Here is a 24,773-nt window from a genome sequence, read left to right as displayed (position 1 = left end):
AGTTCCTGCATTTGATATATGATCAGGCTCATGTTTGCTTTGTTTCCATCCCTGCTGCTTTCATCCTGCAACACGTGGCCCATGTACATGTGCTCTATGAAACTTTAGTACTGCTCTGGAGCATTTTGAAAATTCTGGAGTAAACCCCATGCTCCTTTGAGACATATTAACAGCTGGATGCAGCAATTGTGCTGTAAATCAGACCATATATTCTATAGACTATTCACCCAGTCCAAACTATTTTGGCTATGTAGATAGAGTCTAATTCTCATGTCCTTAGCAGAAATGCATTTAACCTTAATTGTACTTTAGCTTTAAGAATACCCTTATCTGTCATTCCCCCAAATTATCAAGAACGGCCCTGTTTAAGAAGTAAACCCCCCATCTTGCTAAGTTATCTGAGGTGTCATAGAACAGCAACCCCCCCACTCCACACACACATACACACACAAATTCCAAGATTATTACAAGCACCTTCCCTATCTGGCTGTCTGCTCTCACCCGATTTCCAGTTTTGGCATTTGAGTCTTTTGTATATTTATTGGGGAGCCATTAGATCATTGCAACCTCGTCTATCTCACATACAAAAAACAATTCCAATTTTAGAATAACTTCAAGGCTCTTTCACTTCATCCAGTTTAAAGTGTTTAAAGATAGCAAGCACATAAATAAGCCAAGCACGGAGAAACTGGGGCTGAAGGTGCATTTCTCAGACAGAGCTGGCAGCTGCCTTGGCTTATTGGCAGGCCATTTATCATCTCAAGAAAAAATATTGATAGTTCTCAAGATTCACACTTCCCCTGGCCCTTGGCTGAAAAAATGCTGTCTTCCATGAACACTTTGAAAATGGAACCAAACTGTGGAGGGAGCTTTTCCTCAAAGGAAAGAGAAGACACAATAAAGATGAAAATGGAAAGGCTTGCTGTGGAAAGCTGGCCAAAAAAAAAAGACCACGGAAACCCCAACCAGTGCAATATCCTTCCTACTGCCTCATCACACTAGAGAATGAATCCACTTTAAATCCAGTTTCTACCTCCTGCATAATTCTGGGGTTTGTAGTTTAGTGAGGCTGTTGAAGTCTCCTCCCTAAACTACAAACCCCAGAATTCTGCAGGAGACAGAGACTGGATTTTAAGTGGATTCATTCTCTAGTGTGATGAGGTCTCTAGTCTCAGAAATACATTTCAAATGGTTGCATATGTAGGTTGTATACTTCAATTAACTGGTGAATCATTTTGCTTTGATCAGGTCAAATAAAGATGTGTGAACAACATCCATATATTCCAAATCTTAACACAGTTTAGGAAAAATATATTTCTAGTTTACACCTCCCAAAATCCTTCAGTCGACATAGCCATTGGCATAAACTATGCAATTCTTGGGTTTACAGGTGTGAAAAAAACCCTCAACTCTCAATCTAGGTTACATTATTTTTTTCCTAATCCCACCGTTATTATCATATCATCTTTTATATGTATCACGTTATGAAACTGTATTTATTGGCCACATGGAGGTCTGTACACATTTTTCATATACATTGTTCCTATGTATATATTTTTGCAGTTTTTCCATTCAAACACCTGCTTCTATTTTTCCATTTTAGCCATTCATATTTTTTAAATGGAGGGCAAAGTGTATTTTTTTTTGCAATGACAGATGCAAAATTGATACTTCTATTAAGATTTAAAATATTTCCCCCCACTCCTTTATCTGAGGAAAAAGGTCTAAGTATTGGGAAATTCACTAAGTTGTTAATTATTGTTAATTCAATTTGTCTGACTTAAGCACATAGGCCTAGCACAGAGTGTTGGGTGTGATACAACACTGATAAAGTTTCCCAAGCAGAGTCAAATGAACCTACTGTGATTGACTCAAAACACTGAATATGAGAGATCAACTTGACATGATATTTGACAACACTGTGTGGTGTTGGCCTCTTATGGTAACCTTAGAGTATTACAGTATTCAGTGCCTGAGTATTGCTGTATGGGACAGACATTTTATTTGAGTAAAGAGTCTGAGGTGTATAATGAGAGAGATTGACCAGGGCACTACGCAGAGAAAATCAAAGAAAAGTGAGCAGCCAAACTTCCTGCCAGTCCTTTACAGAGCAGCATTTATTCAGTCTCAACACCTCGTCTCAGGAGTAGTGACAAATCCTAAGGCTTACCCCTGCATCCCTGGACTGTGTACTCAAATAGCATTTTGAGAGACAAAAGGCTCATCTTTGTCCAACTCCATTACTCAGCTCCATCCTCTTCTATTCTCCTGGTAGTCAAACAGTAGAAATGTATATCCAGAAGTGCTTGTGCATGTCTTTTTAAGTCCAGGTGAGTGGTTGGTATATAAAAGGAGAATCAAAGCAAGACTTGTTCTTAGCCTAGCATTTGTGGTTCTGCTAGAAGTCAGGGATTTCTGAAGTGCCTAAAGCTTCTATTCCTGCCTTTGTGGAATTTAGGCACCTTACTATTGCATGCATTTTATAACCTCAGTGTTCAGAATATCAGAGAGTAAGGGAAAGGGGGGAGGGAGAAAATACACAACCATAATTTCTTAAATAATTCTACCTGTGATTTGGTTTTAATCCTATTCATAGTCACTTACATTTTCACTTTTGTATGTTGTGACAGTTTTAAATTCTGTAAGTCAACTTGAGTCCTAAGGCTGTGGAAATGGTAAGATATTAAAAGGTGAAGAAGATGCAAAAGAGGATCTACCCAAAGTCTGAAATTTGTCACCCTTATTATTCAAAATGTATCCTAGAGTTTTCAAGAATGGATCATGCGTCTGAATTGGAAAGACTATGTTTTACTCTTTATGAGAAATCATATTATTTAGTTCACTGTGCCCATAGTACAGGACTAACTGAATGTCACCAAAAGAAACTAGATTTTAATTAAAAAGCATATTCACTGCCATTAGCCTACCCTGTCCCATCTCGTCCTCCCCCCCACCAGCAGGATATCTTCACAGATAATAGCTTAATTTGTTTAAATCTTATGTTAACCTTCCAATGACCAATCACAGAACAAAGTTGATAAATGCAAGATATCTGGGTCAAGAAAATCACCTACTATAATGCATGTTTGTTCTTTGAAGCCTTTATTAGCAGGAAGTTGTTCTAGTTACGATAAGTTCACTAGAACTTTGTTTGCTGTGCTAAAATGCATTCCGTTTCTTCCTTAACTTCTTCAATCACATTCTAAATGAAGCAGGGCAAGGAGGGGGAAATCGCACCCAGCAAGATGTTCTGTGTTATTATTAATTGAAGTCATAGAATCATAGAGTTGGAAGAGACCTCATGGGCCATCCAGTCCAATCCCCTGCCTAGAAGCAGGAATATTGCATTCAAGTCTATGGAGATTATAAAGGCAAACATAAAAATAAGAGCATTTTAAATAAATATTGGGTGCTTTCTCTTGTGAAATGCTCACAAAACAAAAAAAAATGCATTCTTCCTATGCTCTTTGGAATTTAGATCCTAATGTTTAACTTGAATAATATTGCCAAAGCATTTTACGCGAATTCAAGAAGAAGTCTGGATACAAACCTAGGCCTATGTAGGCAAAACTGAAATAAAAAGATCCAGAAACTCTCAATACTTTCAGATATTTCCCTTCGGCATGAGCCTTTAATGCTGAGTACAAAATGTAAGCACCCTATTTTATATAGAGCAATATAAAGCAATACTTGTTGAAGCAATAGTAACATTTGTTTTAATATGAATATATTCTCATATACAGTAGAGTCTCGCTTATCCAACATAAATGGGCTGACAGAACATTGGATAAGCGAAAATATTGGATAATAAGTCAGGATTAAGGAAAAGTCTATTAAACGTCAAATTACATTATGATTTTACAAATTAAGCACCAAAAACATCATGTTTTACGACAAATCAACAGAAAAAGCACTTCAATACACAGCACAGAGATTTACTTACTAGAAGTATCAATCAGTCCTCTTTGCAGATTCAACAATTTATTGGCAATCTAGCTGGCTGCTGCGGGGCAAATCTCTCCCTTATCCTGATTGCAGTTTTCCGATGCTGAGCTGAATTCTGGGAAATGTAGTTTAGGGATCCTCGCCTTCCCAAACTACATTTCCCAGAATTCTGCGCTTTCTCAATCTCTTTCCCAGAGAACTCTGCTTTCTTCCTACCGCTTCCCTCTAATAATGGTGAACTGCCATTAATTGAAAGAGGAAAGACAGCCTTTTTGGCTTTGCTTTGCTTCCTTGTGCTGAAAATAAAACCAACTTTGGGAGGCTTCCAAGATTTACAAAATTGAAACAAAAAAGTATTGGGTAAATTTCGATTCTTAAGTTTTTAGCATGGGCCATGCCTGCGTACCAGGCATTGCATTGTAAATACAAAAATTTGATATGACTTACGACAACTAATGAAAAAATTGAATACACCTACTAATCATATTTATTTTTTACAAAATGGAACATAACTGGCAGAAGATATGTAATCTATATTTGATTTTGCCATCATAAAGGTAAAAGATAATTTGGTTAAAACTTTCTTATACTACAGTGAGTCTTTACCAACCACCGGAGCTTAATTCTAGAACATCTTATATATACCAAAATCTGTAGATGCTCAAGTCACATGTTATACAATAGTGTAGAAAATTGTGTCCCTTTTATAAAAAAAATAAAATCAAAGAAAGCTTTTTGGATTTTCCCCAGAATATTTTCAAGCAGTGGATGGTGGAATGTATGGATTCAGAATCCATGTATATGGAGGGCTGAGTGTATGCATATTTAGATTTTGGTAGAAAAGGTTTCTACTTGTGTCTATGGGGAAAATCTGGATCAAGAGCTATTATGAACCAAGAACTTCTTTTCAGAAATTACTCTGGAATACTGAAATGCAGAGTCAATAAATTGTATTCTATTCTACATTGAAAACTGAAGTGGATTCCATTCTTTTGACCAATCTGGGACTGATTTTGCTCATGAAATAAATAATTGGAAACATGAATAGTGACAACTAACCCAAAGAAATACAAACAGATATTGCCTCCAGCTTCTCCTACTTTGAAAAGTTCAAAGTGCAGATGCATTGCCTCATCTCACAAGCTAAGTGCCATATTCACCAAGTTTAGCCAAGTTGGTATACTAATGGAAAGCAAAATCGTGGCCTCACCGTTCTCTGCTCCATCTCAAGGATAAGTTGTTACATATGTCCTAGATAATTTATAAATGGTGTATATAGTGTATGTACACCCATTAATGTTCAGATATAATTTGGTGGAAAAGATTAGAAGTGAAAATGTCCAAAATGTGCAGGCAAGACCAATCCAGCAAGAGACAGATGGACAAGAGTGAGCATTGTTCATATATCCACTATAGTCTCAATATAATTACTATTCAAGAATAAGGTATACACTTTTAAAAAAAGAAACCAACCTTTGGTTTTAAGACCTTCAACATAAAATCATCTTCTATGTCATCTCCAAAGGCTTTCTCAAATTTTCATTCATATAAATTAAAGAATGAGTCTTAATTTTCATCAAAATGCATCTTGTATGTATCCTATTTGAACTTGTATTTTCCTTTAATCTGTACAACACACACATATTGCATTACCGCTTTTGATTTCAGTGCTTTCATAATGATGGAACATGGCAGAATGTCTTAGAAGAAGCAATGATGCACAGATTTGTTATTAACATATTCTCCCCTGTGTGTCATTCTTGGATTCATCCTCCCCAACCCAATTTTTACCTTCACTTCAGAGAGTTTCCAAAGGACAGGTACACCTTCAAACGGTTGCTAAACTTAATCTCTGATCTGCTAGAATCACTGCTTTTAACTTTGCTTTACTCAGATAAGTTCTGTAAACGGCCAATATCTTTTAAGTCCCACATTCCACCCACTGTCTTTTAGCTTAGAATTGCCCTTTCCAATGCATTCAAGTTTAGCAAGTGTTACTAATAGGAATTTAACATTTACCAAAGAATTATTTTAACTATAGGTTTAATAGCATTTTATGGTTCCCTGAACACTCAGGAATTTACCTATCAGTTCCATCTGCTTAGTTTCCTTCCAATTTGCTTAAATATAAGAGAAGGGTAAGAGGAAATGGCACTCTTCTCAAAAACAATGAAAAAAACTTGTTACTTTTTAATGTCCAACACCTTGATATTTCTACTTCTCTCAAGCAAACTTATGGCTTTATACACTTGTTTCCCAAGCATAATGCAAATATATTATTTACTTCTTTTGATCTGGACTCCACTTGCCTTATTAAAAACACTAGCACACTCTATTTAGTATAATTTAAAACAAGCCAAGGGCAGTCTGTTCAACTTAGAAGTCACTTGTATGCATAAACAAATACATCAAAAAGTTTAGAACATGGTCAGGGAAGACCAAGTCCTAAGAAAGGCTTCAGGGATGAAAACAGGTTGTTGCATTGTTGTTTTTTAATATTTGCATTCTTAAATGTTTGGACAACTTGATACAGTGAGTAACATGAAGAAGTTTTATGCTACAAAAACAGGTCAAATGTGGTTAAGCGCCTCTGGACAATACTAGTGATTCCAGTACCACACACACTTCCCTCTTGTTCCCTACTTCCCTACTTCTCAATGCAATCTCAGCAGCTCACAAACACAGTATAATAGGGGTGTGCAAAACTTCATTTCTAATTCATTTTCAATTCTATTTCATAAAATTCATACATATGAAGGGATATTAAGAATAGGCCAGGGGGCCCCATGCAAAAAACTTTAGTTTTGAAATACTGACGTATGACTTTTGGATGAGTTATGTAATTCTCATAAAGGGCTCCAGGTCTCCATTGTGGGTGCTGCTTATCCCTCAAAAGGGCTGGGTTTGGTTCCCCCATATGGCCCCAAGGAGGATGGTGAGGCTGGAGTGGAGGAAGAAGCTCTGCTTTTCCCCAAAGGGGGCGGCAAGGGGGGAGAGGAGGGATGCCCTCCAGCATATGGTTGGCCCAGAGAGAGAGGTGGAGACCACACTCACACTGAGTCTTTAATTCGGGAAGTGAGCAGAATTCTGGAAAATTCTGCGCAGGGCCTTTTGAATTCTCTGGCACTGCTGACCTGGAGGCCATGAAGCACCTCCATTTTAAAAATATCTTCTCCAGCTTGGAGAGGGAAAACCCAAGCACTTTCATGTGGGAAGTGAGCAGAATTCTGGGAAATGTGGTTTAGGGCAGAGCCTTTTTAATATTTTGCTACAGGGGTCCTTGCCTTTCCAAACTCCATTTCCCAGAATTCTGCTTATCACCTTGTGCCTCCTCCTCCTCTTCCTCCTTCTCCTCCCTGAAAGTTTTGGTGGAGGGAAAACCAGTGTTCATTCTCTGAAGGGATTTTGAGAAAAAGGGGATTGTTGGAAGTTGGATCAACCCTATGAAGTAGACAAAGTCGAGAAGCAGTAATCCAAAGTTTACCTAGTAGGTTTCCTATTGTTGTTGTTGTTTGTTGTTGTTGTTTCAAAGGCTGGGTAGGCATCTGTTGGAGGTGGTTTGACTGTGCTTTTCCTGCCTCGCAGAAGGAGGTTGGACTCCCACCTCCCCCCGCACAATTACTTAAGAAAAAGTAATGAATAATTTGTTCTATCATTATAGTTATGATAGAGACCCCTAATGATATTTTAGAAACCCCTCTTAATTTAGTAATGATCAGTGAAACATTTTTCATTGATCACACAGGCCTACTGCATAATAGACAGGAAATCACGCTGACAGAAAGACAAGTGGAATCAGCCCAACACACTTCTCCCTTGTTAGTCTAAATTTAACCATGATTTTTTCCAACCTCAACAAGGTGGGTCACATCCAGGTCCACTGCAAAATATCTTAAATTGGTGCTTGCTTGAGATATTACCACCTTTTGTTAAATCTATCACCTTGCAATGTCTTCCAGGAAAGCTGGATGGTCACCCTGCTGTGCTCATGGGGGTTTTGTCCAAGAAGAGCTACTTGAATTGAAGGGGTTTTTGTCTTTGCCCCAGAATTACACAAAATGATATAAGACATCAAAGCCAATTCACACTGGGGAAGGCTCTGCTGCCTAATTCCATTTTGGACTGTGGGGCATATTACTAGCTCACTAGAACCTTCAGTCTTCATTACTTTTCTGTCTCTGGATCCTGGAGGTTTCCTGCTTGAAGTAAAACATATCACAAATCTATTTAACTATTTGTTTCTAACAATTCTATGTTCAATGCTATTTTTATGTTGTAGTTTTGAAGTTGCATTGTTTTAATAATAATAATAATAATAATAATAATAATAATAATAATACCACTGCCTGTGTCCATGACTTCAGGTGAGTATCCCAGATTTTCTGGGTTTCATCTGACTTTCTCCCATGACAGAATTTGGTCCTGCAGCTGGTGTTGTTCAATATCTTATTAAAGACTTCTATGATGGAATAAAGTGCTTTCCTATGAAATCTGCACATGATACCAAATTTGGAGGGATCAGAAAATCATACTTAAATTAACTACAACACATTGGAGGCAAAAGCAAATTCAATGGAGATAAAAGTAAGGTACTGCAATCTCTCATCCAAGTACATGTGGATAGCATCTGGGGTCTAAGTAGACTGTGATGCAGTGGCCAAAAAAACAAATGCCACATCAGTGGGATTATAGCACCCAAATCAAAGGAAGTACCAGTCTAGTTCGTTTACAGTTTGCCTGGACTGCAGTTCTGGGCATCACAGTTCAAGGATGATCGAAACACTATAAACCAACCCCTGTGAGGAACATCTTAGTGAGCTGGGTATGTTAACTCAGAGTAGAAAACTCAGATAAGTTATTGATAGCCATCCTTAGTTATTTGAATGGACTTCATTTAGAAAATGAGATAAAGTTGATTTCTACTGTTCCAAAGCTAGTGGATTCATATTACAAGAAAAGATATTCTACATAAGGTTCTTGTGGGGTTTTTCGGGCTATATGGCCATGTTCTAGAGGCATTTCTCCTGACGTTTCGCCTGCATCTATGGCAAGCATCCTCAGAGGTGAAAACCCACAAGAACCTAGTGATTCCAGCCATGAAAGCCTTCAACAATACATTCTACATAAGCATTAGGAAGAATATGCCTAGGCTTCAGGAGGTTTTTCAGAGTGCAATAGGCTGTCTTGTGGGGGACGGGGATAAATTTTTTTTTTTTGTAGACTTTTAAACAGAAGTTGGATGACTATCTCTCAGGACTGCTTTCTTGCATGGCAGTCCTTTCCAATTCTATTATTAATAATTATATGCTTTTTCTTCATCCACCATGTGGAAAGATCTTCCTGTTAAAATCAGGTGGGCTTCTAAACTAGCGTGTTCATGATTCCAACTAATGAGCTATTTGTTTGCTTGCTCACATATTTTCCTACTAACATTCTCAGTTACTCCTAATGGTTTAAATTAAATATTTTACTATTTTATTGCTTTATCATATGGAAGATATTATGTTTTCCTTCTTTCTAAGCCTTCAAACTGTTTTGGGATTATAACAATGTCTTAAATTAAATAAAATAGAATCAGTAGTGTATCTCAACCAATTTATTTGCTACCCACGTATGGGCACTCTAGAGGGTCATGCAATTTATAATGAATCAGTGTTCAAATGAATCATTCGTGCTCCAATTAATTTACCTTCTGCAGGGATGATTTGCAGGGAACTTGGAAGCATCCTTTCCAAATTCCCAACCCCATTCATTCTAGACCAGCATCATGGAAGGTAGAATATAAGATCAAAAGTAAATAGAGGATAGCAATGACCTATAAGGTGATTCAGGGAAAGATAGGGCTTCTCTTCAGAAGGACAAAGGAGGGGTAGTTACATCAAGATGGGAAGTTTTTCAGCTTTAATACATGGGTTAGGCCGACATTGTTCACATTTGCCTGATGAATGTAACTTGTGCTACTTTTAGCACAGCAGGGTCATTCATGCTTATGGAAATCAAACTGCAGTCTCAGCCTTTCTGTACCTCATCACCAAAGATAATCATTGCTATCTACAACTTATTTTCTGCTCTGACTGGCTGATGGCAATGATATATGAAGCAAGAGTGATGTAGCTCCATCTGCATAAGATGAGTTGATTCTGTACAGACATAAAGATGCCAGCCCTCACCCACCCACCTATGAAAAGGAAATAAAAGGAAGGACAATTTTTAACAAATAACTGATCAAGCATAAGTTGTAAATCATGTAGAGAATATATAATAAAGAAAAACACAGCCTTTCTTGAACCCGTGAGTAAAATTTTCCCACCCGGTTAAAATTAGACCAAGAAGTTCAGGACAGAACAAACTTACCACTTGTGATTAAAGGGAAACTGTACTTGTCAGTATTTGGAACAATACAACATTGAATGTATGAACAAAAATGGGATACATGAGTCATTCTACAACATATAATTCTAAAAGCTCTGAAAAAGAGATAGGCTTAAAACCTAAAATAAGGTAATTGAAGGAAGTTCATTAAAAGGAAGTTTTCTATTCACTTTGATCAACTAAACAGCTCACATGATCCCTGAAAAGCCTGCCTCAAGGTTGAGGAGCTATAAACAACATAGCATTGAACATAAGTGGCCCTAGAAGGTGACGGGAGGAAGGGGGGGGGGGTCCCACCATTTTCAGGCAATACTTCACTGCCATGAGAATTCCCAGTATTTTTCCCATCCCTTCCCCATTTGTGGCTTTTAAGGAACATAACAATCTGTAAGGGAAAAGAGGAACCAGGAGCTTCAGTCAGTAACATGCTTTACATTTGGTTCAAAATTGTATTTATTGCAATTTATTATATTGTTTTTATTATAGATTATATTACAGTTTATTATATTGTATTTATTATATTGTTTTTAAAAATGAGTTTGATTACCTTAGCCTCTATGGTCCTGAAAAAGTAAAGGAGTATAACCTTTAAAGGATACATGCTTCCTCTGTATATGGGACTGTAGAAGTAGTGCCTCCAACTATGTAACTGTAGAAAGAAACTTCCAGTGTGTAGCAATATGAAGTATCATCCAGTAAACCACCAAGGAAGCGGCGTCCCGTGCCTGCCTTAACAGCATCTCGGTTGAAGGAGGTACTTGACTGTGAGGAAGAAGATGAGAAAGAGATTTGTGTCAGGAGACCAGAGAAAAAATCCTGTCAACTTGATATCGAGTGTTCCACAAATGGATGCCCTGAATTTATTTCCTGTACAGCATTCTGAATTAGTTATCTGCAGTAATTAAGTATTATTTATTCTATTTTCAAAAATAAGGATATAATGGCATAGTTGTTATAACTACATAAGAAACCTTCACTCAGTAGCTTGTCCTTACTTTTATAGTTACACAGATGTGGCTTCACTAATTAGTGGAGGAGAAATATCATCTGGTTCAATACTAGTACACGCTGTGCCTTCTGCTACTGCTTCATGCTCAGCTGTGGGTGTTGAGGCAAAAATGAAGCTTTGTACCACAGTAGCTTGTAGCATCATTGTTGTTATCCTTATAAAAAAAACCCTAAAATAACAGTCCTTGTTATCTGAGGGAAAGAGAAGTTTCTTTTTTTACAACTGTAATGATAACTGCTCTACTCCTATTGAGCCTCAGTAATACAACAGTTATAAATTACTTTTTAAAATTAACTTTCCAAACTCTGTCCCTTTCAAGCTTGATGAGATTCAGGATGAACATTGAGAGTTGATCCCTACTCATCTGATATCTTTATATGTTACTCTTCATGAACAACAGAAGCACACCAAGTTATGCAAACATTCCTTGGCAAGTTTAAAACTAATTTGTCTATATCTCTTCCTCATCTAATTCCATTCTGCTTCTGAGAAAGCAGCTGCACTCATAAGGCTTCAAATGGTGCTGTATCTGAGAGTTTCTCTAACTGGGCACATAACATTTGGAGGAAGAGAAAAAAATATTGGAAACAAAGAACATAGGGAATGTCTACCCTTCACCCTAACCCCGCAGCCCTGATTCAAATATATTTTCTCTTTCAGCTGCTATTAGCAAAATATTTAAGAAATAGTATATACATTTGTTTAGGCTGTGAGATCTAGATCTAGGGAGGGAAATTAGCCAAACACCAATAGTCTAACTGAAAGCAAAATCTTATTTACATCCAGAATATTTAAGGAGATTTTTGACATACAATGGAAAGTGTGATAAGGTATGCATGGTGAAATGGTAGATGTTTGTGTCTGACTCTGACATGATCTTATTTAGGTTACCTGAGATTATCTCTCAGCATTATCCCTTCATCATCGCTGTAGGATATGTGTGTCACTTTTTGTATTTATAGCATGCATTATTGGATAAGGGTAGTAAATGGTTTTAGGAAGTGGTTGTTCTTTTGTATTTCTATAGCTTTAATTGGTATTTTATTGTTTGTAGTTTTGTGATTTGACAGCTAGTTTGGACATTCTCCAGTGGAAAGTCTGAATATAAATATTTTAAACATGGACACAAAGCTGAGGTTGATTTTGTAAGGATTACTGAGATAAAACTTGTCAAATGCTTTAACATTCAAAAGCATGCTATAAATGCCTCATGCTGATGAAATATAATGAGAATATGTGCCAAGAAAGAATGTTCAAGGCATGCCTCCGCTCAGAGATAGCTTAGATGGATTGGTTGCACTGAGGTTTGTTATATATCATTACATTTATCCCTACACCAATGTCACCATGCTCTTCTTCACCTATTCTCTCTATCTTAATCTCTACAAACTGTTGGGAGAGGGTCATGGGACAACTTTATTTCATGACTGAAGTGCTGTTATGAGCTACAACATCAATTTGGAGTGGATTTGAGTGATTTTATATGCCAAGACATTTCACAGTGGGTTGCCAAGTGGTCTACATGATGCTCCTGTAGAGCATAAGGTAAGAGCTCCCTGACCACTCAAGATAGCACAACTGGATGGCACTATGCAAGTGCAGTGGTGGAAGAGAAGAATGATTTCTTTTCAACTACCACTGCTATGGAGCAGGCTTTCCAATGGGCTTTAACCTGTGTTTGGACTTGCTTCAAGTCTTTCACCATCAATGCTCATTGCCATCAATTCCCTAGTAAACCTACATTCTGTGGAAGGAAAAGCTTATGAGTAATCATGACCACAACCCTATTCATTTTCCAATTCCAGAGAACAGTCACAGTTTCACAGGTTCATCTGCCAAGGCAACAGGGTATTTCCTAAGACCTATTAATATCCATTTAGATCCAAAAGCTTCCTGGGATGGACCATCTTCATATCACTTACAGGATGCCAGCCATCATTTGATGAATCTACTTGAACCCCAGTCATAAAACAAAGGAGGCCCTGCCCCCAAGTTGGGTGGAAGCATCCTTTGAGGCTTCCCTCCCAAAACAGAAGCTTTCTGCTCGATTTGGGTGACACTTCCCCCGTATGATGTGGGAATCTGCATACAGGGCAATGGAGTCACCCCTCACGTCTGCCATTTCACCATGCTTGCTGACAAAATGGCACCGGGGGGGGGGGGGGGTCCAGTGTTATAAGGTCACATTTCTGTTATGCTACAGCAAGAGAGGATCTTCAGCTATCAATGTATTTTAATTTATACTATTATTAAAACAGACCAGAATTTCTATGCAATATCTAACCTTTTTTTCTGCATCCAACCTTGCCAAGGCAGAGTTCTGTCACAAAGTCAGGAATGAATTTCTTTCCTGCTGTGAGAATGTAACAGCAACCAAGCAGAGTGAATTCTCTGCCTTGACTGCAGGTGAGCTACTGACAAAGCAATAAAATACTTCCCATGCCCATCACAACCCCCTGAAGCCAGCTGTCTTTTCAGGCTAGAACATATGCTCATTCACTCCATGCAATACCCTGGCTGCCAGGAATCAGAACCTGAGAAAATGTGGATATGAAAGTAATTTGAGGAATAAAAAAAAGACACACCACAAAAAATCCTGGCAGTTGCAACTAGGACTTGAGAGATAACAGACACCTATGAATTCACGGCAGCCCTTGATAAATGAAATATACAGGAAGGGCGTTTAGAATTACCTGCTTTTTTAACATTCAGTAAATTTTCAGCATTATCCTCTTTCAAAAAGATTTTGCCAGTTAATTAGAAACACATTTTCCTACCAACAAAAGATGTTGTTTCCCTGAAGTTTTATGACACTAACTTTCCCACCAGTTTGTAATTATCCTAAAACAGCCTTTTTAGTATGGAAATTACTAAAAGAGATATTGAGACTGCTCATTAAAATTTACACTGACAATGACAAAAGTATGTCCCAACATTCAAGAAGAACCTCATGGACCCTGTGTGGGAAAATTTGTTTGTATTAATATACACATTTGTAATTCTACACACACAAAACAAACCTATTTTATTTAGGAAAGGTGGGGCTGTACAAAACAATAATTTTGCGAAAATGGCTGGTAGTCTACTTGGGACTTACTTAACTGGCGTTGTGTTGCAAATAACTAATTAAGTAGTTTTTGCAATATCCCTCTTCATCTAGGGACAGCGGTGATGTTACGGCATATAACCATAGTTTGCAAAACAAAAGCCAGCAGAGTAACTTACGAATCATGGTCTCATCTTAAATGCGCATCAGGGCACTCTTTGATGAGCACCCAGTCCTTGGCTAGGAGGACAATAAGATTACCCATAGAAAACATGACTTTATGAAGAAAACATGTTTTCACAAACAAAACAGCCAGGTTAATAATAGGAGCTGCGCTCAGGGAGCATAGAACTCCACTGTTGTGCCAGCTCCACTGGCTGCCAGTTTGCTACTGGGCACAATTCAAAGTGCTGTCTTTAGCCTATAAAGCTCTACATGGTTCCAGCCCAGCTTATCTATCCGAACGCATCTCTTACTATGAAACTTCTAGACATTTAAGATCGTCTGGGGAGGCCCTGCTCTCAATCCCACCTGACTCACAGGCACATTTGGCGGTGACGAGGGACAGGGGCTTCTTAGTGGTGGCCATTCAGCTATGGAACTCCCTGCCCTGGGATATCTGATCAGCCCCCTCCCTCCTGACTTTTCAGAAAAGAGTGAAAATATGGCTTTTTGAGCAGGCATTCAAAACTTCAGCATGATCAAATAAACACAAGCTGGAGCAGGCATTCAAAACTTCAACATGATCAAATAAACACAGTCTGGAACATCAATACGGAATGGCTAAAGACGATGTAAATGGATGAGGAATTGGATTTTTATAGACTTTATAGTTTTCATAGTTTTTACGGTTTTATATGTATTTAGGATGTGATGTAATTGTTTTAACCGACATATGTATGTTTATATATATGGCATCTAATTGTTGCCGGTTTGTACGCCGCCCTGAGTCGCCTTTGGGCTGAAATGGACGGGATAAAAATGATATGCATATATAAATAAATAAATAATCCTACATCACAGCCTACACTGTGTAACTTTATAAATCCATAGTTATGTTAAAGCAATGCAGCTAAATCCTATTACTGAATTGTGAAGATGTGCATCTGAGCACAGACAAGAATGCCCCAATGCATCTTTGGCACTTTTTATATGCAAAAGGCATTTAAAATATTTTTTTTAATATGGTGGTTTCTTTAAGTTATTCATCTAAACTAATTATTCTTTATTTTCAGTTCATATACCTTGTTTTACTTCAAGTTGCAAGGTCCCTTGGGTCCCATTTTGAATGAAAGTTTGGTACAAATTAAAAATGTACATACGTAATCTTTTGATGTAAGAGAGATTCTTATTCATATTGGATAATACAACTGCTGTATGATCTTTCAGGGATCCATTCCTAGAACCATTGAATTGAATGCCTTCTGCTGGAAATTATCATGGTCTCATCTTAAATGCGCATCGGAGGACCTAAAATTTTCTCAAAGAGGCATAATTTCTCATAATTTTCTAAATCCTTCAGCATGACTCTAGGATAACTTCCATTAGAAGCATATCATAGAAACACCTGAGTGACCTAAAGAGCACATATTATGTAGGATGTATGTAAATGAAAGCAGGAGAATAAATCCCATGGTTCTCCATGATACAGATTGTATTGTGTTGTGAAAAATAGGACACTGGGAGCAGGCATCAAAATCAGGTGTCCTAAGGTTAAGCAGTAAGATGTTTGTTGCCTCTTCAAAATATGTTATGGAGGGCGCTGAAATAATCTAAAGGAGGCACAATAAATCAGAGCACTCTGAAATAGAAAAGTATGAGTCTATTATGGTGAGCAAAACGATATACCCAGAAGTGTCTCCATTACTTTTTAAGCCAGAGAAGTGACACAAATTTTCTTTTACAAGGCCTCCAATCATTTCCAACATTTTTTTCTATTTCCCTGGCCTGATGCCTTCTCCTCAGTTGGACACATTAAGGTTAGTAGGAATCTTCATGTGATTGCTGCTCAGCTATGCTGGAGTCAAGAGATTTAACAATCTGTACTGTGGCAGTACAGCATGGGATAGTTCCTTCATTGATAACTCTGATGAAGTATTCAGTAAGTTGTCTTCTTTTGCCATGTCTTAAACAAACTACAGGGTTAGTCAAAATGCATAGGCCAGTGTAGATACTAACTAGAAGGAATAAGGTCTGAGTAACCAGGATCTTTCTTGAAGTTTTAGAATTAATAGAGTGTGTATGTTTATAAACCAATGAGGCACTTCCATACTTTTAATGATAACTATCTTTCAAGATGGGCTGGTTTATTTCTATTGCACCACCATTTTTTTAAAAAAAAATCAAAACAAAGACAGGAATAATCAAAAGCTTTGGCTATAGACAGGAATTGTAAACAATGGGAAATAAAAATAACTTTATTCAGTCCTCTTGTATAAATAACACTACTGAGATATGTTTTGACTCTGAAATCTCCATTCCAAATAAATATAACAACAAGCAGGTCCCTTCTAGTGCATTTTGTAACTTTTACTGGTATGCTCTTTCAGGACAGAAATTGCTTAGAAAATTGGTTTCATCTCTAAACACATAGGATTTAGTCCCTCTAGGCCTTTTAAACAATGAATGTGTGCACAAAATGGCAAGAGGAAAATAGGAAAATCCAGTTGTGTGGATATTTCTTTCTTTCTTTTATTTTTTGGGGCTACAAATTAATTTGAAGACAACCCTGTGGGTAACATGACTAGATTCGCTTAGCATCATGTGACAAATCGGTTTAATTTAGCAAGGAATATCCAGAGGGCCATTGTTCCTGAACAACCAGCATCTGCACATTAAGACACATAGCATTTACTACTTGTTTTCTTCTTTCACCAAAACAATTGCCCATAGGATCCAAAATCTCTACAGTATGTTCATCGAAAAAGAATGCCCCACAAAAGTAGTAGTAGCAATAATAGTAGCAGTAATGCTATAGCTTCATTTGCATAGAGGGCAAAGGGTTTATTTCTACTACATTTAGGGATTTCTGGTAAGAAATGCCTAAAGAAGATCGATTTATCTGATTTGTAAGGAAAATACAGCAGATTCATTGTGGCATGGGAAATGTACCTGGTTACAGTCAGAATGACAGACGAACTGAAGAAATTCCACTTAACAAATTTGTTATGGCATGAGTTTTCTTAGGTGAAAACAGGTGTGGTCAAGAAAGACTCTCCAGCTGTTTTTGGATTACAGCTCCCAAAATTCCCAAAATAGGGTTATGCCAGAAATTGGGTTGAGATGATGTTATAAATTCCTTATCAACAGGTTCCTGACCTTTAATCCTATGAGGAATAACTCCAGGACATCATTACTGATAGGTAATGGTTTCCCAGGATTTCTTCCAAAACCCACTCAGAAATGCCATAGATCCGGGTTTCTCAAACTTTTTAAGTCGAGGGCCAGTTCACACTACCTCATCCCATTCTGGTTTCAGGCCTGGCTACGGGACCAAGATGGCAATGATCATCTTGGTGGGTGAGCTACGTAGAGGGAGTGTGTCCCAGCTGGTTCTCATAGACCTTTTGATATCATCAATCATGGTATTTTTCTGGACTGCCTCATGGGAATGGGGCTTGGAGGCACTATTTTGCAGTGGTTCTGGTCCTTCCTGGAGGAAGGTTGTGTCGGGGGGACTCCTTCTCAACCTCATGCCCTTTGTCCTATGGGGTTCTGCAGGGTTCAATACTATCCTCCATGTTGTTTAACATCTGCATGAAATCTTTGGGAGAGATCATCCAGAGTTTTGAAGTTCAGTGCCATCTGTACGCCGATGAAACTATTGCTCGTTTCCACCTGATGCCAAGGATGGACTGGATGAGCATGAACAAATTGAAATTAAATCCAGACAGGACAGAGGTACTACTGGTCAGGCGCAGGGCTGATCAGGATATCAGGCTGCAACATGTGCTGGATGAGTCACGTGCCCTCTGAAGGTGCAGGTTTGCAGTCTGGGGGGTCCTCCTGGACTCATTGCTAACCCTGGAAGCCCAGATGTTGGTGGTGGCTGGGAGGGCCTTTGCACAGTTAAAGCTTGTGCGCCAGCTGCACCTATACTTTGAAAAGCGCTATCTGGCCATATAACCCCTTAGTCATATCCAGACTAGATTACTGTAACATGTTCTACTTGGGGCTGCCCCAGAAGAGCATCCAGAAACTTCAACTGGTACAAAGGTCAGCAGCTTGACTGCTTACGGGGGCAGAATACTCTGCTCCTGAAGCAGCTACACTAGCTAACAGTTTGTTTCTAGGTGCAATTCAAGATGCTAGCTTTAGCCTATAAAGCCCTAAACAATTTGGACACAGCCTACCTGTGGAACCACATCTCCTCCAATGAGCCCACACGAGCCCTGAGATCATCAGGAGAGACCCTTCCCTCAGTCCCACCACCATCTCAAGTGTGGTTGGTGGGAACAAGAGAGAGGGCCTTTTTGGTGATGGCTCCTTGCTCTGGGACTCCCTTCCCAGAGAGATGTGATCGGCCCCTTCCCTGCTGGCCTTTTGCTCTCAAGTTAAAGCCTTTTTATGTTACCAGGCCTTCCCTGAAGATCAACAATAGGCAATGGCCAGATCTGTATATATTTTATCTCAGACGGGCAGTTATGCATACTGCCCATATCTTATTTGTTGTGCAAAAAAAAAACATTGAAGAACAATACAATATTTAAAAGAAAGAACATTTTAACCAACGTAAACTTAGTCTAATTTTTAAGGCAGCGTCCAGGTAAATGACCTTGAAGGGACACAGTTGGCCTATGGGATTTAGTATGGAGACCCCGTGCCATAGATGTTTGATAGGAACTTAGGTACATATTAAAACTAGAAAGTGCAGAAATCACAAAGTAGAGATCTTTCAGTGTCCAAGTCTAAAACACACGTACTCAGAGACAAAACACAGAAGTTGATATAAACAGTTGTGGTAGGGTGGGGGAGCTTTGGGAAGGTCAACTGTTTTGAGCACCTTTCCCACACTGAACTTTTAGGGAAGCCACAGGAATTGTGCATGCTAGACAAAGTAGCCATATAACAACTCACAATGATTAACATAAAAATACCATTATATGACCAATATTCCAATAGCTATATTTCACATTTCATCCCTGCAAAAATTTTTTACAAATACAATAGATATAATCCACTGTCCAGCATAGTCTAAATATACTTTTCTTACAAGTGAATGATCTTGGGTCTTTGATATCTAAACCGCCAAATGTTAAAGATCATGTAGCAAAGGTGAGAATCATATGGCACTCCAAATGTATCTGAAGGGCAACTCCCATCAACCTTAGCAATAATCAATGGTGAGGAACACTGGGAGTTGCAATTTAACAACAGTTGGAAGACTATATTATCCCCAACCATGGTATAAAGGAAGAGCCCATCATGCTAACCTCGATCAAGGCATCTCAGTGTCTACAGCTACAAAAATGAAGCCAGCTGACTGCATCAGTTTGTTTTCAATGGCAAGAGAACAACAACATTTTATTGCTCCCATCATAAAGAGTATAATTAGCAACCCAAGCTAATTGGTTCTTGAAATGCTCAGTTGCCTTTAAGGACTAAGTAAAGGAAGAGATGTCTAGCAAAGCAACACATTCTAAGTCAAGCACTATCCTTACATCACCAATGGCATCAATACACTTGATAATCACATCAATGACATACAAAAAATGATGCATCAGGCATATTATAGGAGACTTCTAATGATTTTCCATGCAGACTAATTAGACAGATAGAATGAAATAATTTATTAAACCAGTGTAGGCTAGTGAAAAGCTCCCAGTCATAAAGACTTTCTTCAGACAACATGCAGAAAAACCTAATCCAGAGATGATAAACCTGTGACCTTCTGGATATTGTTGAATTTTAACTTCCATAATAGGTGAAGCAGGCACCACGGGGACAAAAATTTGGATGTAATGACAATGTAGCATAATGTTAGTTATGATAGCTAGGACTGATGGGAAGTTTCCCTGCATTTAACCTAAAGAGGGGGAAGTTCTGTCCACATTATTACACATATTACAAAGCACTTCAGTCTTGTATCCACATTGCCTCATTAGTTATCTGAGTATAATTATTTACTAACTATAATAATGGGTTATTTTGTTTTTACTTTCAAAATTGTAAGCAGCTGGGGAAAGAGAATAAAAGAAAGAATGAGAGAGAGAGAGAGAGAGAGAGAGAGAGAGAGTTGGTGGACTAAAAGGAGGTGGGGTTAGCAGCTAAGTTGAATCCTGAACTGATCAGATTTTATCCCTGCCAAAAGGAATCAGTCAATGAAATCAACAAGAGAATCGTCCAGGATTTAACAAACAACTGCATAACCCGACTGTGTGGGAAAAGCAGACAATGCACTCCTAGATAGGGCATTTATTTTTCAAAAACAATTTGTGTGAGTACAGAGGTTGAAAAATGTACCACTGTCTTTATATGAGTCACGATTGGGCTGAAGGAACAGCTGAATTTTGAAGCAACCAAATCAGGATTTAGAGGTGAAATATAGCTTTTGTACAACTTGATTTTTAGTCACAAACAGAATTAAGTATATCATGCAAGAAACGTAATTTACAATATATTAATGTTAGTTTTCCAAGTCAATTAAAGCACTTTTCAAATGATCATTTTAAGGTAAAGCCAAGATCAGCCTGATGCTTCACTCATTCAACGTGCTGAAGAAATTCCTTTTGAATCCACACTCACTGTCAGTGCTTTCCATTTTGCAGAAAATGCATTATTTGTGCAGACAAGGAGCCTGCATTCAACAAACATGTTCATTGTTAATGGAATATGAGTTTTGGACATCAAAGGGGATTCCTTATTTATGTTGAACACTGGTGAAGAAAAGAGGAAGGAATGAAAATAAAAAGAAGGATAAAACAAAAGAACCTGCATTTTATTCCTTTCAGTGTCTTTGTCCCTTTTAAACCAATCAAGCTTGACAGATACTTTAAGCAGAGTAATCTTTTCAATGATACTGTCAATGGATAATATAATGGAACATTGTCTTGATACTGTGTGAAGACATGAAGCTAGTCAATTACGGACAACACTTCATGCAGCCGCCAGCTTTCATTTGAAACAATTCTAGGGAAGTATTCTAATCCTTACAAATGGCTGCCACTACATACAACATAAATGAGACCTCCTGAAGCTTCAGGAAAATAATTAGCTACAATAGTGGCCCATTCCCACACTTCTCAGATGCCAGCACGATAGCATTAACAATGTAGTTTTTGGTTCTTCTGGAACATTCGCTGCCTGCTGGGTATTTATACACACATCTTTCTAATTGTCACTGCTTTGTTCCTTATACCCACAAAAGCTTGTACTGAGAATGCCATGGCTGCACATATCTTCAACAAAGAAATCCTGGTAGTCCAGCCAACTGTATTCCCTGCTGTTCATTCCACGATGGCTAAAAACACCAAGGCTTGTTTATAGAAGAAAAATTTATCACAGGATTGTACAGGTTTTGACACACTGAGGGATTGTGACACCAAGTCAGATCTAGATGTGAACTGGAAGATATAGATCTCTAATGTGTCAGGAAATGCACACAATTTAGTTAGTATAGCCACATTAAATTACTATTTCACCAACAAAGTAAGGAAATCAGCCACTAATGCCTAATGGATAAGTAATAAGGATTATCCCATAGACCTTGTATCCTACAATGGTAAATTGATTATGAACCCAAATCTACCTGCAAAAACATTGCCCATCTTCCTGATTCCCACACATACAAAACCTAGCTAACTAGTATTGATTCCCTAACATACAATTCATTAACACTTTTTTTGCACATACACAAAGAAAGCAGTAACAGAAGAAGTATACACAATATATCAAATAGGATAATGACATTAGAAAGAGCCAAGGAAAGGGAATAGTTTTAAACATTTTTCTAAAGAAGAAATGTGAGCTGCTGGCTATTCATGTGGATGAACCAGAAAGTCTGGTTATTGCTTTGTGAAAGACTACTTTGCTTAACAATAGCAGGCATTCAGCTCTTGTTCCAAGTGAACTCCTCTCATGTATAAGGTGATACCTTAGAATTGCTGACTTGGTTTGAGAAGCAGTGAGCCAGCAGTTCCCAGAATAATCTTCAACACATTGGCTGCCCGCATGCATTGCAGCTTGCCAATTGGCCCTGGATGTGACCCTGCCAATGAGGAGCAGGCGGGCGAAGTGTTTACTTGTTTGCTGACATCTTTGTAAAAGTTTTCCTCTATTCAAAAAGGCCAAGGTGACAAGTAAATGCACCTCTCCTTCTCAGAGATAAGGGATTAGTTGTACCTTTCATAAAATGGAGCAATGCTGTGAATTAACAATTCAAACTTGTTATAGAGACTGCCTTAATGAGTCAGAATTGTGATCAGGAGCAGCCAAAGATCAAACCTAGGTAAGAAGTGTTTTGGCACCAAATTCAAGTTGTTCCATTTTTAATACTTTCTACTTTTTATATTTATAACATTTGACATCTTTGATGCATTATTTTGCAAGAGTGATTTATCTTTGTCATGCATGACAATAAATGTAATGCATGGATCTGATCACAATAATTCATAGTCTGTGGAATGGATATACATTTCCCTGATTTATTTATTTATTTATCTATCGTGTCAGGCAACCAGACAATAGTATTACATTTCTAACAGAACAAATAATAAAATAATAATGACAAGCATGAATTGTTCATGCAAGATCAAGATCACTCCTGATATTTGATAAGGGAAGCCTGATTGCTTGGTACAAACTCAATGCTTGAAGGGTTGGTCATCTGGGAAGATCTTGAAACCTATAACTGCTTTCAGTTGTCATACTAGGTCCACCATATTTTGTGGAACTAAGTGTATAAACATAGCAAAAAAGACCATCTGTTGTGCTTTCCAAATAATTTCTCACAATTTTTATTAAGTGAAACCACTGGAAAAAATAAGAAATGTCTGTATTGCTCTTTAATGTGGCAAAAGGAAACATTTGGAGTGGTTGTGTCTTTTGGTATGAAGTCACAGACCTGTTTGCAAATTATTTCTTTCCCTGGTAATCCTTTAGCTTTCCCTAAGCCTTCAGCTTCTTCAAAAATAGGTACAAATTATGATATTGGTGGTGATTGAAATAATATTTCATTAAATATAAATCAACAGCTGGAACATCCCTTGGTAACATATTATGCCTTTTTCAAACTACTAGAAAAACAAAGGACTGAGGGGCAAGATATAGGAAATGTGATTGCAGAAGGGAGATTAGTCTACTAATCTTGTCAAAAAAGCAGTACAGACAAGCCTGTATAGAAAAAGGACACAAACTCTTGCATCCAAAGTTTCAAAGTATAGCATATTTATCTCTGGAACTGACCAAAAGCCCATCCTGTCCAGCATATGATTTCAAAACTAACTATATTCCATCATTCTAGTTCTTAAATTTTGCTACTGGCAATGGAAAGCAGAATACTGCAGTGGTTTGTATGTTTAATTAGGTCTCTGGGAGACTAGTATTCAAATATCTCATTCAGCTATGGAAATCCACCAAGTCTCCTTGAACCTTGAGCATTGCCTTAAAGCAGTGGTTCTCAACCTGAGGGTCACCAGATGTTTTGGCCTTCAAAGCCCGGAAATCCCAACAGCTGGTAAATTGGCTGGGATTTCTGAGAGTTGTAGGCCAAAATACCTGGAGACTCACAGGTTAAGAACCACTGCTTTAAAGGAACTTCCTTTGAAGAAATCTTATCAAGAAAACCCCAGGAGAGAGTCATCTTATGTAAGATCTGACTTGACGTCATAAGGAAACCAGGTCATGGATGTATGCTTTGCCCTGAAATAGTGGGATGAAGTCCTCCCTCATTTGGATCATGAGCTGCCATACTGAAAGTGTATTCACTTGAATGAACAGTGGTAGCCAGGGATTCCAGTTTATAAACAAGTCACCAGAAGTTGCTTGAAGACCATAGATTTTAGTTGCCATGGTTTGAAAGAATTATATGAGCAGGCACCATTTAGCATTATGAAAAACATTTACAGCGGGGGGGGGGGGGGGATACAATAAAATTGTTGCTTACAAATGAGAAGTCTTCAGCATTCTGGCAGAGTAATTTGGGGAAAATGGCCTGCCTCTGAAATCTTTCCTCATCTTCAAAGATGTTTCCATACATAAATCCATTCATCATAGTGGAGTGAGCATGGATGTCAATGTAGAATTCTAGAGTAATTCTCTGTGGAGAAAATACAAACATGCATAACATAAACTGAAATTTCATTTCACAGGAAAATCTTACTATAAAAGCAACAATGTCATCCTTGAAAATCAAAGTGTACAGCAATAGGAACTATTGTGCTAGAATAAAGATGGTGTGCCACT

At 38.0% G+C, this 24,773-nt stretch overlaps 1 protein-coding gene across 1 annotated transcript in view; it reads right to left on the bottom strand.

The window, feature by feature from the left end:
• The window catches only part of BEND5 (BEN domain containing 5), a 995,828-nt gene that overhangs the window by 90,826 nt on the left and 880,229 nt on the right, over positions 1 to 24,773 (bottom strand). The window contains exons 10-11 of the mRNA XM_067467888.1: positions 24,475 to 24,627; positions 10,917 to 11,079 (exon numbers count right to left, since the gene is read on the bottom strand). Coding sequence (XP_067323989.1) covers positions 10,917 to 11,079; positions 24,475 to 24,627 — 316 coding nt within the window. The remainder of the gene's footprint in view (positions 1 to 10,916; positions 11,080 to 24,474; positions 24,628 to 24,773) is intronic.

This window comes from Anolis sagrei, chromosome 4, assembly GCF_037176765.1.
Source record: "Anolis sagrei isolate rAnoSag1 chromosome 4, rAnoSag1.mat, whole genome shotgun sequence".
Classification (NCBI taxonomy): Eukaryota; Metazoa; Chordata; class Lepidosauria; order Squamata; family Dactyloidae; genus Anolis; species Anolis sagrei.
This window is presented reverse-complemented; position numbering and strand designations above follow the sequence as displayed.